Here is a 16,911-nt window from a genome sequence, read left to right on the forward strand (position 1 = left end):
TTTCGAATTACAAAAAAAATTTGAAAAAAATTAAAAATAAAAATTTGAAAAAAAAAATTATAAAAAGTTCGAATTTGAAAACATATAATCTAAAACTATAAATTTTTTTAATTTCTTTTGTTTTTTTTTAATTTTTTCTATTTTTTATATATCTAGGGTACTCGGGTCTTTTTACCTATTAAATGAAACATTTTGGTCATTTTCCTCCTTGTGGTCTACTTTTGTGACCAAACTTGAAAATAGTCTATTTATGAGAATTGCCCAATATAAATTATACATTAAATTATTAAATTATTTAAGGGCAATTCTCATAAATAGACTATTTTCAAGTTTTGGTAAAAAAAATAGACTACAAGAAAGAAAATGACCAAAATATTTCATTTAATAGCTAAAATGACACAAATACCCTAGATATATAAAAAATAAAAGAAATTAAAAAAAAAAAATTTTTATAGTTTTAGATTATATGTTTTCAAATTCGAACTTTTTTATAAATTTTTTTTTTGAATTTTTTTTTTATTTTTTTCTTCAAATTTTCTTTTTGTAATTTGAAAATACTTTTTGAAACTATTTTTAAAATTTTTATTTTCAATTTTTAATATTTATTTTCAAATTTTTAATATTTATTTTCTATTTTATATAATTTTAAACCTCAAACCCAAATCTCCACCCCTTAACTCTAAACCCTAAGGTTTGGATTAGTTAACCATAGGGATATAAGTGTATATTTACCTATTTAATGAAACATTTTAGTCATTTTGATTCTTAGAGTCTATATTTGTGATAGAAACTTTTTAGTGTTATCCTAGAGTATTTCTCATTATTTAAATTAAAAATAATATATTAATAGGTAATAATATATTTATTTTAAAAATATTTTTCTCTATGCATAAACACGGAAAATTCACCTAGTAATATATATATATCAGCCCTGTGAAAATGAGAATCTTAAACCACCAAATTAGGATACACCGGAAAACAACTTTTCTAAGTTAAGCAAGACATAACTAGATCTAAAGCAAAGAAGAAAATGAGGCATGGGAAGAAGATATATATATAGGAAGTCGAAACCTCCCAACCCCGACTGAACACTTGCAGCTACTTAATCCGATTATCTGAAACTTTACCGAGAATGGGGTGTCCAAGTCCAGCCGCAGCCCGTAGGTTCCGTCGACGATGTATCTTCAATGTTCACCGCCTTCGGAAGCATCCCGCAGCCACATACGCCGAAACCCCAAAGAAACCAAAAACCCTAACCGTCGTAACCTAATTAGTACCTATTTGTCGCACAAGTTCTGGAGTCGCACACATCCCCACAATGGATGGCCAAAATAAGAGCTCACGTCGGATTAACCATAGACAAACTCCCTCTCAACTTCCGGTAAAAACCCTCACGCGCGATGGATAACTAGTGAAGTCTCCGGCCACCTCTACACCGTCCTCAAGTAGCGAGCGAGGAAAGCCATTAACTCTGACAAACCACCAGAACCTCGGGATTTCCTACAAATCCACCAGACCATGGATCTAGCTGAAACGACGACGAAGGAGACATGCTCCTCCGTTGAACCACGCAGAACCGTAAGAGCCATCAGATGAGCTTAGATGCCGAGAGGAAAGAAAGAAAAAGGGGGAGAGGAGATTCCAAGGTTCGGCGAGATGCTAGTGATATATGGTGTTTTTGACATCTTGTATATATGTTTTCTAATTGGTTTTCATATCGTTATTGAGTCTTTCTAGTCTTTTTCGAGTCATTACGTGTCTGGAATTGCATATGAGGGAACTACGATCATCTAGAGCAAAAGAGTAAAAAAAACTCGAATTGAAGATTTTCACGAGTGGAGAAACCTTGCAGGCTGTTCCCGAGCGTGCAGAGCAACATGAGTGTTTGTTCCCGAGGCAGAGATTTTTATTGAAACTTATAATATTTTGGGATTTTCCCTAATCATCCCATATTTTTCTCCTAGCCGCTTGTGGCTTCCACAGATCTTCTTTTTCTTTTTTTCTCTTTGTTTTTCTACGCTATTTTTACACAAGAAACCAGACCCTAGAGTTTTGTACTTGGCGATTTTCTACTTGTTAGGGAGAAGACTCCATCTCTCTCGCCTAGAGAAGATTATCCTGAACCCTCTTGTTTGTATTTTATTTTATATAAAGTATTATTTAGAAATCATGTCTTTGGTCTCTTGTGATATAGATGAGTAGTATGCTAGCTTGTCTAGGGTTCTAGGGTGTTGATTTCTTGAGCTGAATATAGAGAAGTGAATCAATCATTTGTCTTCATTCATATTCATTCTTACTGCTTGCATTAATCTGATTATTTAATGTATGAATCTAGTAGTCATCTGTTCATTATCTGTGTAATATATAATTTGACATGATGTGAACGAGCTTTGCATCTCTAATCAGCAAAAGTAGATATTAGGGTATTTGGTGAACCTATCGGCTTTAAATCTACTGCTTGTTGTCGCATCTTGATCCAAGCGGGAGTTTAGACATTAAGATCGACTTGCAAAGGGGAGAGTTCCACGACAGTGAGCCGTTCTACCTTGACTGATCCGATTTCTAGACTTGCGCTTAACTATGCTTGAATAATTGTTTGGTTCACAAGTATTAACACCCAATGAAGTAACCCTAAGCTGTTTTTTTTTTAAATCTGAATTCAACATCTAAATTTTTTTACTTGTTTCTCACGTTACATTAAACTCAAAACCCCATCATTTTTTTAGCTAAGTATTGATCCAATAAGATAAAGTGTAAATTGGTCCTCTGAAATTGAATCTCAAAATACTACATTTACATTATTACCTTGCAGTAGAAAAGACACAATTTTAGTGTATCAAGTTTTTGCGCCATTGCGACAGAGACCAGCTTTTTACCTTTATTTTTCGGTTATATATTCAGTCTAAAACCTCTAACTTGCTTTACTTTTTTTCCTGCAGCTAATGATCCATGTGCATGACCAGTAGACATACTCGGAGAAACGCACAAAGAGAATTAGTTACACTTAGTAACCAGGAGCTAACAAGGTTAGAAAGAATAAACCGTCAACAACCAAAGCTGACTAATGCCACAATGGGCGACTACGGAAATCCAGAGAAACTTGCTTCTGATTTGCAACAGATGCTTCAGATGCAACAGACCATCCAAGCTCAGCATGAAGCTTCTCAACAAGCTGATATACTCGCTGCACAACATCAGCAGGAACAGCAGGAACAAGCTGCTCCAATCAGGCAGAGAAACATTCCGCTTAATACTCACAGTTGTAAGCCTTTTACCACTAGAGCTAGAAGCCTCGGTTAAAACAATGCGAAGGAAAAGATCGAATCCCGGGTTAGTATGACATAAATATAGGGCAGTTACCACTAAGCCATTGAAATTTTCTTCGTTTACAACACTATCAACAAGTTTTGTTCATCAACTGGATTCAGCAATGATCATGCTGAAGTAGATTTTAAAGCAATACAATTACACACGGATTAACGAGGAACTAACTGAGTGATTGAAACACTATTGAAAGACGGAATACTACTTGTGTGATTGCCTCTTGATGATGATGATTCTCCATCAAGTGGGCAAAAACCAGGTTGTGAGGGTCTCGGTAACGCGAAAGAGCTCGCACTCAGCATTACAACAACATAAGCCATTGTTGGTCTACTCTCTGCATTCTCCTGAACACACAACAGACCAATGTGAATGCATTTCATGATCTCATCACTTAGACCTTTTGTTTCAATCAGAGTTGGATCCACAATGTTTAACACTTTCCCTTCTCTCCAGCATTTCCATACCTACACATATAACATAAATTAAGGGTTGAAGTTGAATCCAAAAATAAAAAAATAACTTTAGGGTTTTACTTACATAGCTAAGGAGGAACAGTGAGGTTTCTTCTTCTGGAGACCAGTTGTGTTTCTTTCCTGTAATGATCTCAAGAACTAGTACACCGAAGCTAAATACATCAGTTTTCACTGAGAACTGCCCGTTCATCGCATACTCTGGAGCCATGTAACCGCTGCAACAACCAAATAACCTTAGGTTTTATGTTCTTTCACGGAATTGATAGAACTAGAAGGGCACTTTTGTTTTCGGCAGCTTACTAGGTTCCTGAAACTTTGCTTGTAAACTTGATCTGATTTGTTTGATCTGTATCAAACAACTTAGCCGTTCCAAAATCCGCGATTTTCGGATACATTTCATCGTCCAATAGAACATTGCTTGCTTTAAGATCTCTATGAATAATTTTGATACGAGAATCTTCGTGGAGGTAAAGAAGACCTCGAGCAACACCTAAGATTATTCTCTTACGCGTTTCCCACTCCAGGATTATTCTCCTATTAGAATCTGAGAAATAAAAATTTGATTCATTCATTATAATATTTAGTTAAAGATAGAGATGCTTGTGTTTAATTTTTAAGGTACCTACCAAATATATAATGCTCGAGGCTTGTGTTCTTGAAGAACTCATAGATGAGAAGTCGTTCTTCTCCATCTAAGCAGAAACCTAAAAGCGTAACAAGGTTCCTATGTTGAAGTTTTGCGACCAATGAGACTTCGTTTATGAACTCATTGTCTCCTTGTCCTGATTTCATTGACAATCTTTTCACAGCCACCGCTTCCCCAGAAACAAGAACACCCTGGTTGGTTTTTGAAGAACATGTAAGAGAGATTTAATCATCAAAACTGTGTAATTATGATCATAACATTAAGTTATAAAATCAATCAATGAATCACCTTATAAACTGCACCAAAGCCACCTTCTCCAAGGTGATTGTTAGGAGAGAAGTCATTAGTTGCTAGTCTTATGGTATCAATGTCCATTTGAAATAATTGTGCATCTTTAATCTTACTGTCTTTGACATCTTTTCCTGATCAACAAACAATAAAACCCGAAGGGTGTTAAAGTTGTTGAATATGGAAGATGATTCTATTGATATTGCAGTCATAGACTTATATACAACGTCATCGATAGAGAACATGGAAAGTAAATATACAGCCTTTACAGAGATAATAATACTAGCTCAATCAAGGGGATTGTGTGTATATTCTAACATGCCCCCTCAAGATGGAACACTCTTAGTGATTCCAATCTTGATACTCATACTCTGAAAGTGGGCACGGGAGAGAGGTTTTGTCATGATATCGGCCAGCTGGTCTTGAGAGGAAACATGTGTGACTCTAACCATCCCTGACTGAACTTGTTCACGAACAAAATGGTAGTCTAGAGCCAAGTGTTTCATCCTGGAGTGAAAGACTGGATTAGCACTTAAGTAGGTTGCTCCTTTGTTGTCTGAGTAGATCGTTGGTGTTGTTGTGACCTTGATCCCGAGTTCACGCAGAAGAGATAGAAGCCAGCACACTTCTGCAGTGGTGGAGGCTATTGATCGGTATTCAGCTTCGGTTGATGAACGAGCAACGCCTGTTTGTTTCTTAGAGGACCACGCAATAGGATGTTTGCCAAAGTAGACAATGTATGCTCCAGTGGAGGTGTAGTCGTCTCTGTTGCCTGCCCAGTCCGCATCAGTGAATGCATGGAGAGATGGTGTGTTGTGAGCGGAGAAGAAGATTCCTTGGTGAAGCGTGCCAGCCAAGTAACGTAGTATTCGTTTTGCAGCAGTCCAATGATCAGTTCGAGGGAGATGCATAAATTGAGAAAGCTTGTTGACAGAGAAGGCAATGTCCGGTCTTGTGAGAGAGAGGTATTGGAGGCTTCCAATAACCGCACGGTACTCTGTTCCTGAAGGAAGTGGATCACCACTCTGAAGCGTGAGTGTTGTGGACGGGCACATGGGTGTTGGCATAGGTTTAGCGTCAGACATCTTTGTTTTATGAAGAAGATCTGCAATGTAACGAGTTTGAGTTAGATAAAGACCTTTGGATGTACGTTGAACTTCCATGCCCAAAAAATAAGACAAATCTCCAAAATCTTTAAGAGAGAAACGAGTTGAGAGAGATTGGATGAAGCTATTGAGGTAAGCAGTGTTGCTTCCAGTGATGATAAGATCATCTACGTAAACCAGCATGTAGAGGAGTATGTTGTTGTGATTGTAGACGAAGAGAGAAGCATCTGCTAATGAATTTCTGAACCCGGACTGAAGAAGAAACGTTTTGAGCTCATTGTACCAGGCCCTAGGAGCTTGCTTGAGACCATATATTGCCTTGTGGAGCTTGCAAACGGCTGTAGGGTGAGATGGGTCTTGGAAACCAGGGGGTTGAGCCATAAACACATCATCGTCAAGACGCCCTTGCAAGAACGCATTGTTAACGTCGAGTTGTCTCAGTGACCAGTGACGTGAGACAGCAACACTAAGGACTTGTCTGATGGTTGCTGGCTTTACTACTGGACTAAAGGTGTCATGAAAGTCAATGCCCGGACGTTGATGGAAACCCTTTGCAACAAGTCTAGCTTTGAATCTGTCTACAGCTCCATTAGGTAGTCTTTTAATTGTGAAGATCCACCTGCAACCAACAATGTTTGAGGCAATATCAGGAGTAACCAAAGTATAAGTTTTATTGCGAAATAAAGAATCAATCTCAGCTTGCATTGCAGCTCTCCAACGAGGGTCTTTGAGAGCTTCAGCAACAGATTTGGGTATAGTTTCTGTTGGATGTTGGACTGTGGTGTGGAGATTGAGTTTCTGAACCGGTCTGCGGTTCCTGGTGCTCGTTCTTGTTGGCTGTGGTGGTGGAGCCGATGATTGTTGTGGTATTGCTTGTTCAGTAGACGTAGGGGGAGGCATTGTCGTGACTGGGACGGTATCGCCTTGAGCTCCAGGAGCTGGTGCAGATGCTGCAGGGGCCGTGGTCACTACGGAAGGTGCTGCAGGTGGAGATGCTGCAGGTGCGGCAGGAGCTGCTGGAGGTACGGCAGGTGGAGATGGCGCTTGGCCTTGTTGATAAATCATCGCTGGAGAAACTGTTGAAGTTGGAGCTGATATATCCTCAGTGGGAGTAGACTGAGACCCTGTGAGTGTTCCTGCAACACTAAAAGGAAAGACAGTTTCATGGAATACAACATGACGAGAAGTATAAATCCTAGATGTGGTCCGATCAAGACAGAAGTATGCACTTTGCGTGATAGAATAACCTAGAAAAACACAAGGAGTAGATCGATCATCAAGTTTGTTAGATGTATAAGGTCTCAGCCAGGGAAAACAAAGACAGCCAAACACTTTGAGTTTCTGAAGATTTGGATCACGAGAAAACAATTTTTGAAAAGGTGATTTGAGCTGAAGAACTGGTGTTGGCATACGGTTAATTAGGTAAACCGCTGCTGCGAATGAAAAGGGCCAATATGATCTAGGCATGGAAGCATGGGACATAAGAGATAAGCCAGTCTCGACTATGTGTCGGTGGCGTCTCTCAGCTAGTCCATTGTGCTCAGGTGTGTGAGGTGGAGTAGTAAAATGTGAAATACCGTGAGTAGCTAAAAAATTCGAAAGACCAATGTACTCACCACCATTATCAGAGTACAGAGTCTTGATTTTAAACTGAAACTGGTTTTCTACCAAAGAACGAAATCGAGTAAACACTTCAAAGACTTGAGATTTTTTCTTCAAGGGATAAAGCCACATATATCTAGTAAAATGATCGACAAATAAGACATAGTACTTAAAACCGTCTACTGAAATCGTTGGTGAGGTCCAAACATCAGAGAAAATAATATCAAGAGGATGCTTGGATTGCAAGGTTGAAGTAGAAAAGGGCAACTTATGCATCTTATTGATCGAACAAGCATGACAAGGCTTGTCTAATAAAACATTCGATGAAACTGGTAAATCAAAAGTTGAAATAATGTGTTTTAAAATAGGAAAAGCAGGATGGCCTAAGCGAGAGTGCCAATCTGAGATAGTGGTTTTTGTGGTGGAAGCAAAAGCAAGAGATGGGCGTGGAGAAGAACGCGGAGTTGGCCACTCGTATGTGCCGTCTTTAGGCTTGCCTTCCAGTCGAAGGCTCCCCGTTTGAAGGTCTCTCACCTGATAGTAAGTTGGTGTAAATGTAACAGAAACACCATTAGCCTTACATAATTGAAAAACAGATATAAGGTTCTTAGCAAGAGAGGGAACACATAAGACGTTATTAATAAAGAAAGGACGAGAGTATGTGGGAACAGAGAAAGAACCGGTGTGTGATATCTGGAGACCCGAGCCGTCTCCAAGCATCACATCGTCACCTCCATTGTATGGCGTATGGAGAGAGAGGTTGCTAAGGTCTGATGTCATGTGGTGGGAGGCACCTGAGTCAAGTAGCCAAGTGGATGAGTCGGAGAACATCGCTGGATTGGCTCTCGGCTGCCATGATTGTGGTCCTGATTGCCACTGCTGTTGGTATGGTGGTTGTTGCCACGACTGAGAGGACTGAGAACCACGAACCATGCGGAACTCAGGACAGAACTTCGCACTGTGACCATGTATACCACACGCTTGGCATCTCCCATGATATTGTCCTCTACCACCACGCTGTTGATTGTTGTTGTAGTGATGACCACCACGAGTGTTGTTGTTGTTGGACCGGTATTGTGAGTTTCCGCGACCTTGCTGGTTGTTGTTAGGCCTCCACGACCGAGTATCAGCAGCATTAGCGACAATGGGAGTGGGCTGAGAAGAATCCGCACACAAGATCATAGCTTCACGGTTAAGCAAACGTTCATGGAGTTCAGTGTAAGAGATTGGTTGGTCTCTGCCATTGACTGCATCAATTTCAGGTTTATACTCGTCTCCGAGTCCAGCAAGGATCTGTTCGGTAAGATCTTCGGGATCCATTGGTTTCCCAAGAAGTGCTAAGTCATCAGCTTTTGCTTTGATGGTGCGTAGATACTCTGAGATGGTCTTGGTACCCTTGGTGCAACTCTTGATCTGATGTTTGAGCTGTCGGATATGACCTCGAGTAGGATTTCCAAAGGCTGTGGCGAGAAGACTCCAGATCTCAGCTGACGTAGTGGCACTTGAGACGATCGACTGAACTGGAAGGGAGATGGCTCCGATCATGGCACTGAACAGAAGACGATCTTGGCGACGCCAGGCCGCAAACGCAGGATTCACGATGAGTTGTCCATCGACGGTGATTGTCGTGGGAGGAACCTGATCGGATTCGCCAAGGAAGGTATGCAGCTCGTGACCTTCGAGTAATGCAGTAACTTGCTTACTCCACATGAGATAGTTCACGTTGGTGAGTTTCGTCACACTCGACATATTCACCGAAAGCAACGTGCTTTGGGGATTCTGAACATTAAACACGGAGGTTTGTTCAACAGAAGCTGGACTTGAGGTAGTCATGGTTGAATTCAAATCAGACAGAAACAGAGAACAGAGGTTTTAGAAACGAAAGGAAGAAGACGATGAGAAGAGAAGGGGTGGAGGCAGTGAAAAAAAAAACCTAAAAAAAAAAAATATTTAGGTCAGAGAATCATTGCTCTGATACCATGTTGAATATGGAAGATGATTCTATTGATATTGCAGTCATAGACTTATATACAACGTCATCGATAGAGAACATGGAAAGTAAATATACAGCCTTTACAGAGATAATAATACTAGCTCAATCAAGGGGATTGTGTGTATATTCTAACAAAAGTTATATAAAACTCTCATAGAAAATAATTGCACCTAAGTATTTCATTTTGACCAGAACCCCACCTTCAAGACTTTGTTTTTCTTTTCTTCTATCCCTTGTCAATAAGAAGTAAATACATATTATGATTATGACTAAACCAACAACTGAGCCCACTGTCGCAATAATACTTTTGGTTTTGCTTATTCCTGCCCAGAGAAAAAAAAACTGTTAGAACCAACAAACTCTTAGTAGCGAATGCACAGGTGTAACAGAGTAACTGATGCATAGTACTCTGTTCTTTGCTTTTTTATATAATTAAAATAATAATCTGTTAAATATGTTTTACCTGTTATTGTTGATCGATCAGGGCCATCAGGCTCATACTCAAAATCTAAAAGGAAGAATCTCAGGTCACTCTCAATCTGAAAATTACAACTCGGACAAAACCATCTGATCCCAATTCTCCCTTCCGTCGCGTTCTGAAGACCATAAAGGAGACATCGGTTGCAATCTTTATGAGACAAATCAGGCGTGCACTGCGTGGTGGCGTAGAATCTGGTGTAAGGTGGAGGAGCAGGACCATCTCCTTGAGCATACTTCCTCTTAGAGTCACCTCTTGCAGCTTGGAGTATGAGATGGTTAAGTAACTTGCTCTGCATTCGAATAAAATCGGTTCGGTTTGCAGTAGCGTTGTTTGGGTTCACAGCCTCCATGGTAGGGAACGTTTTGAGTTTCCCAAAAATGGGCTTGTCCGAGTAACGAAACATACATTTTGAGGTACGTATGTGAGCTTCTCTGCTACGTGGACAGTGGCTTGTGGTTAGAATCTGTGCAGCATGGGAGATACAGTTGAGACAATCTACTCGACTGAGTACTCTGTTGCATAGCCCCATGGCTTCGACTTTATCTTTATCTGAGTTTGTTCCGATGGAGAGGTTGTAGAAGTTGTAGGTGTTGGAACGGAGAGATTGGATTGAAGAGACAAGACGTTTAAGGTTGTGGAAGAATTCGGAATGTAAGAAGTTGCCTTGTTGGGATCGACATAGTGACTTCGGAGGAATATCCCAGTTAGAACTGTTTATATCCACAGTTTGTTGTGCTAAGCTTAGAAAAGGGACGAACAAGAAGAAGAAGAAGAAGAAGAAGAAATGTTGTGGTGGAGACGAAGAACAAGAACCTGTCATGGCAAAACTAGACGTTCTGATTCCAAATGTTTAGTTTCTTCCCGGTTCTTCCTAAAAAGGAAAATGTAACAAAAAAAAATAAGTTTCTCCAACTGTCAGTTTCATGCAAGACCAATCTAGGGGTCTATATGAAAATTACATTTGATATGATGTGACATGTCTTTAAGTTTAAAGCAAAGATTTGATAAAACGGACTAGAAACCGAACGTTATCCATACATTGATATTGTAAAATTTGAACGTTGTCCTTACGTTGAATAGATATGATATTGTAGACAATGAACGTAATACATACGTTGGGTTACAACCCTTCTTAGCAGCCACTTCTTACGAATCCTTTTCTCTTTGTCTTTCACTTGCTTTGACGTTTCTCCTACTTACATCATTGGCAGCCTCCTCACCACCATTGACTACGAAAAGTTTCGTATACAAATAACATATCAGATCAATATAAGTCCGAACCTTAATATACACTTTCTTTAACCAGCTGGCTCGAAATAAGGATGTTTCTTCTTCAGTAATCAAATAAGTAGACATAGAAATGATATGTATATGGATCATATGTTACTATGTTAGTCAAGGCTTGTGTTCTTGAAGAACTCATAAAAGAGTCGTCGTTCTTGGTCCATTATACATGCAGAAACCTAAATGCCTAACAAGATCGTAATGATGAAATCCCTTTCTCACTGTCCTGATTTATTGATAATGTTTTCCCAGCTATCTCTTCTTCAGAATCAAGAACACCCAAGTGATCATAAAGATACATTCAAGTTAACTTTTAAACTCTTTGCATACGAATTAACGAGGATCTAACTCAGTAATTGTAACTTCATTCCAAGTCATTGTTGGTGCAACAAGTATGTGGTCTTCTCTTGATTCTCTATCTTCTAAGTAAAAAGCAGGTTGCAAGGGTCTCGGTAAAGTGAAAGAAGCTGCATTGAACATGACAAGAACAGAAGCCACCGTTGGTCTACTCTCTGCTTTCTCCTGAACGCATAACAAACCAACGTGAGTCCACGATGTTTAACACTTCCCCTTCTCTCCAGCTCTTCCATACCTATCAACCAAAATAAAAGTTGAAATTAAATCAAGATTCCAGAACTAGAATCCCAAAGTTCTTTTTTCATTTACTTACATAGCTAGGGAGGAACAATGAGCTTGCTTATCCTGGAGACCAATTGTTTTTCTTGCCTGAAATGATCTCAAGGACTAGTACGCAGAAGCTATATACATCAGTTTTCACTGAGAACTGCCCCTTCATCGCATACTCTGGAGCCATGTAACCGCTGCAACGACCAAATAACATTTTGGTTTCTTTCGCAGAACTGATAGAGGTTAAATGATTATTTTTGGGGCAGATTACTAGGTTCCTGCAACTCCGTTTGTAAACCTAGTCAGACTTGGTTATTCTGTATCAAACAATTTAGCCATTCCAAAATCTGCAATCTTTGGATACATTGCATCATCCAATAGAACATTGTTTGCTTTAACGTCTCTATAAATAATTTTGAAACGTGAATCTTCATGGAGATAAAGAAGACCTCGAGAAACAGCTACGATTATCTGATAACGTGTTTCCCACTCTAAGATTGTTCTCCTATTTGAATTTTAGAAAATAAAAAAGATTTGGATCAACCACCTAGAGATCGAGAGATGCTATATATTTAGTAGATCTAAAGATACCAAATATGTAATTGTCAAGGCTTGTGTTCTTGAAGAACTCATAGATGAGTAGTCGCTCTTGTCCATCCAAGCAGAAACCTAAAAGCCTAACAAGATTCCGATGTTGAAGTTTCGCAACTAATGATACTTCGTTTATGAACTCATGGTCTCCTTGTCTGGATTCCAGTGACAATTTTTTCACAGCTTCTCTTCTCCAGAATCAATAACACTCTAATTAATGATCATTTTAAGAGAATGATGAATGATCAAGAAAGTGCGTTCATGATCATAGCATAAGAAACAAATTAATCTAGTTACCTTATAAACTGCACCAAAGCCACCTTCTCCAAGCTGGTTCCCAGGAGAGAAGTCATTAGTTGCTACTCTTATGGTTTAAGTGAAATTTTAAACAATTCCCACAAGATCACAAGATCTATTGTCACATATATTCCTCGAAACAACTTATCTTTTCTTATGCCAAACAAAGTTATTCGAGGCTACAAAGATAATGTCTCATGTCATGCAGACATGTAGTTACAATACTCTATTAACTTATATTGTTGTATGCATTTTGCTAATATACAATTTCTTTATGGTTTTTAGCCGAATTGACTCAAGAATATCAAGTCTTTTTCAAAAAAAAAAAAAAACAAATAAAAGAATATAAGCGGATTCATCCAAGTGAAGCCATACGATGTCGTTTTAATAAACACCCCAGCTAAGAACATCTCCAAAAGAAACTCTATAATTTTAAATATAGACATTTTTCTCTCCAAATTAGAATATCAAAACTTTAAATTTGAAATTTCATCTATTTATTTGTATTTTGGTCTTTATCATTAATTGCACATCACATTTATAATGCGTAAGTACTTTTCAGTTTATTTTTTAATCCTTATAATTTTATATCTCATAAATTTTCATATTTTTTTTCTTAAATTCAAGTTTTACACCTAAACTTACATAATATTTTTAAAATAAGATTTATAATATTTAAAAACTAGAACTAGACAACAAAAATATCAGAAAAGAAACTTCATAAAATCTTTTAAAAAGGTACATGAAGACACAATTATTACACATGTTAAATATTACAACAACAATGATAGTCTGGTAAATTTGCTCTGGAACCTCCAACATATTTTCCTAACAAATTTTGTGTAGCTGGAAATATTACATAAATTAATTATTAAACTACAAGTAAAATACCATATTATTTCATAAAATATTACAGAAATTATTTTATGGAATAATGTGTTATTTTGCTTGTATTATAATATTTAATTATGTATTTTTATTTATGATTTCATATTTTACTGTAAAATATTATTAATTAATATTGCAGTAGTATTTTATATTTGTGCTAATTCTTTATAATTTTAATGGATTTACATTAATTATGAAAAAATATAAAGACTATAGTGTAAATTACAAATAATTTTGAAGTTTAGTTTTAATTTTTGATTTTGAAAAAAAAAAACACTTTGACACTTCAAATATACAGTTTTGCAAACTTAAAAAATAAAAAATCTCTTTGGAAATGATCTAAAAGCCTAACTGCCTTGAGAGCTTTCTGTACTATCAATGATACTTTATAGGCCCATTTTGTTTGATATGCCCAATAAAGATTCATACCAATTACGTGTCCGTCTATACAATTTATCAAAATGATATGCATCCGACCTGACGTGATAATTTCTCATTGATCCTAGTCTGGCTAGTGCAGAGAAATTGAATCACCATTAACCACGAAATAGAAAAGAACTAACCCCATTACACCCGCTGCATAGCGAGGCTCGGCCCGTAAAAATAAAGGATGTAAGCGAAAAAAATTCTAGGTCTATCATTTAGTAACTGAAATAATAAAAATAGAAATGCATGAATGAGAGCCGAACATACCACACATAATACATTTAAACCAACAATAAACCAACTATGATACCAAAGATTTTTACAATTTGAAAGCCGAAATATTGCATATTTAAAAATGGCCGGAAGCACATGAATCTATAGCTTGTACTCAGGGCCGCTGCTGTGCATAGCAGATGCGAGTCAAAATATATCGAAAACAAGCAAGTACATGGTTAATATATTTCAAATGTGAGACATAAACTGATTGATATACTTTTACTGCGGTGTAGATATAGAGACGTAAATCCATCTGGGTTTATGATGGAAACAAAATTGTTGCTATTCAGCTAGTTTGGGTTTGGGTTTCGGCCAATACTGTTTATATGGTAGTTTAGTAACAGACCGTCTAGCTACTGTTGACATTATTCTGAAAACATCTCAAATTCGAATCAGACAGTGTGGTATTCAATCCATTCAGTAGTACTATATGCATTTTCATGAGATCGATTGAATTAATCGATATATATATATATATATATGTGGATGCTTATAAAAATTTCTACAAAATTTGAAAATTGTTAATTGTAAATATTTACCAAAAATAAGCTAGCTTAGGTAGAATAAATGAGACTAGTGAAGGAATTAAAGGAGAAACGATTTATTCAAGTAAAATAGTGAAAACCAATAAATGAAGAAGAAAACATGCATATTTTTACTCTCGTCTTTACATTCCGTTTTAAATCATCGATTTTTTAAAAGTAACATAAATTCTTAAATTAAGATGAGAGATAGCGGTAACGAGATAGATATGACAAAGGACTTTATTATATGCTACTTTGTTCCACTATAAATGCTGTGTCAGCGAATTCCGAAATAAACCGCAAGTACACAAGCAAGAGCTTAGTTAGTCGATTAATCACATTCAGTATATATATTTCTACGTCTCCCATGCAGAACTATCTCCGGCCGGTGCTTTAATAGGTTTAGTGTTTATAGTTTGTCGACGAATTTCAGATATATACTGTATGTATGTTCATTGATATTGTGAATGCAGAACGAAGTGCATTCTGTCTATTCTTCAATTAGGATTTGCATGCCAATGATTTTAGAATTTTTTTTTTTTTTGAAACTTTGATGATGATTTTAGATTGTTTTTAGCGGAATATACCAATAAGATCTTAACAAACAACTCTATTTCAATCGTGACCTAATCTCAACATAATATATTTATAAACAAATTAATTTAATACGACAAAAATGTTAAACCGCTCTTCTTATCACATCACCAACAAAATGTGATATGATAAGCTGAGGGGCACTTCATGAATAGTTGTGTTTCACAAGACCAATAGGGCAGCCCGGAGTAGCTAAGTGCATGTACAATATTTTTTTATCCTCTAATTACTTATAGACCACACATATAATATTTTTTAAAAATATACACAAAAATCTAGCCTAGTGATAATATATATAAGTACGTCCACTTAGGGAAGATAATGTTTTGATAGGGAACTTAAATTAGGTTTCTAATAATCTGGAGCTCACTTAGAGACCTAAAATAAAGTTAGGTTATCTAATCCTTTCTTTTAATTAGTTTGATTTAATTGTACCTCCCAAGAATTGCACTTTTATATGTACAATACTGAAAGGCAGTACAGTTACAAAAAAAATTATTGAAAGGGAGTATAAGTCAAACACACCACTTCATGTATCTTTTGTGACCACTACTTAGTGGATATGTAGTACTTCCTCCTTTTCAATTTAATTGTCATTGCAAAAGAAAATATTCATTTCAATATAAATGTAGTTTTATAATTTCAATACAAAATTTATTAATAATATTTTCTAATTTATTTTTCTATCGTTTGAAATATGATTAGATGTATGAATGATGTTTTTATGTTGGAAATATACAAAATTAAATATTTTATTAATCTGTATGCATAAACCTAAAACACAACTAAAATGAAACGGAAGGACTAATAAAATCAATACAAACGTAATTCATGAAAAAAACAAATAACAAAGAATTAAAATCTCGTGGTACGGTGAATTCTTTAATCAACCAAACGGAATATGCGAAGGGCTTTTATTTGCTTACGACAATACACTTTTCGTGTAAAACAACATTAAATGTGTAATTCAGTTCATGTAAATGCACACACACACGCATATGCTTACGCACGCATGTATTTTTGATATCCGTTTAGTGGCTAGTAGCCTAGGGCTAGAGCATGTAATAGTAATTTAATTTGTTTGATTTAACTGCTTTTTATTTATCTAACACTTTTGTGTATGCATGGAATTATGATAAAACCATTGTCGGTCGTTTACTAGGATTCGAGTTCAAAAATGTCATCTAGAGATTAGGGTTAGTGTTGTAAAGTGTCATCGGAAGACTAGGGCTTCTGCTTTTTATGTCGTCTAGTTTTTTTTTCCTTCTTCATGGAATTTCGATGTTTTGGTTTACGGTTGCAACTGTTACTAGAGATTGATCCACACACATGCACGGATATTGGTTTTTATATTTTTATACATTGATATTTATTTTTTTATAATTAATATTATATATTTTAGATGAGTCATAATATAACTAATTGTATTTAAAAAACCTAGACCGAATCGGATAATATGATTATTTTTGGTATAACTATCCCAATCCGTTT

The 16,911-nt window shown here is 36.7% G+C and overlaps 1 protein-coding gene across 2 annotated transcripts; it reads right to left on the bottom strand.

Moving 5' to 3' along the window:
• Positions 1-631: 631 nt before the first annotated feature.
• Positions 632-12,739, bottom strand: LOC103853333 (putative receptor-like protein kinase At4g00960). 2 transcript variants are annotated; one of them, XM_009130259.3, is made up of 7 exons: positions 9,896-10,783; positions 9,633-9,755; positions 4,732-4,865; positions 4,424-4,634; positions 4,098-4,341; positions 3,862-4,012; positions 632-3,788 (listed from the first exon to the last, which is right to left on the bottom strand). In XM_009130259.3, exons 1-7 carry the CDS (start codon positions 10,731-10,733, stop codon positions 3,477-3,479), a joined length of 2,013 nt encoding a protein of 670 aa, XP_009128507.1. In that variant the 5' UTR covers positions 10,734-10,783; the 3' UTR covers positions 632-3,476. The 2 variants fall into 2 exon arrangements, with proteins under 2 accessions (XP_009128507.1, XP_018512446.1); XM_018656930.2 differs by lacking the exons at positions 4,732-4,865; positions 9,633-9,755; positions 9,896-10,783 and adding an exon at positions 12,713-12,739.
• Positions 12,740-16,911: the final 4,172 nt, after the last annotated feature.

Source organism: Brassica rapa, chromosome A02, assembly GCF_000309985.2.
Source record: "Brassica rapa cultivar Chiifu-401-42 chromosome A02, CAAS_Brap_v3.01, whole genome shotgun sequence".
Lineage (NCBI taxonomy): Eukaryota > Viridiplantae > Streptophyta > Magnoliopsida > Brassicales > Brassicaceae > Brassica > Brassica rapa.

What these genes read in the sequence shown, in the direction of transcription:
- LOC103853333 (XM_009130259.3), bottom strand. Translation starts at nt 10,733, where the DNA reads ATGACAGGTTCTTGTTCTTCGTCTCCACCACAACATTTCTTCTTCTTC. An exon ending in TGATCGATCAACAATAACAG is followed by an intron (nt 9,756 to 9,895) that starts GTAAAACATATT and finishes TTCTCTGGGCAG; the next exon opens with GAATAAGCAAAACCAAAAGT. An exon ending in CACTGTTCCTCCTTAGCTAT is followed by an intron (nt 3,789 to 3,861) that starts GTAAGTAAAACC and finishes TTATATGTGTAG; the next exon opens with GTATGGAAATGCTGGAGAGA.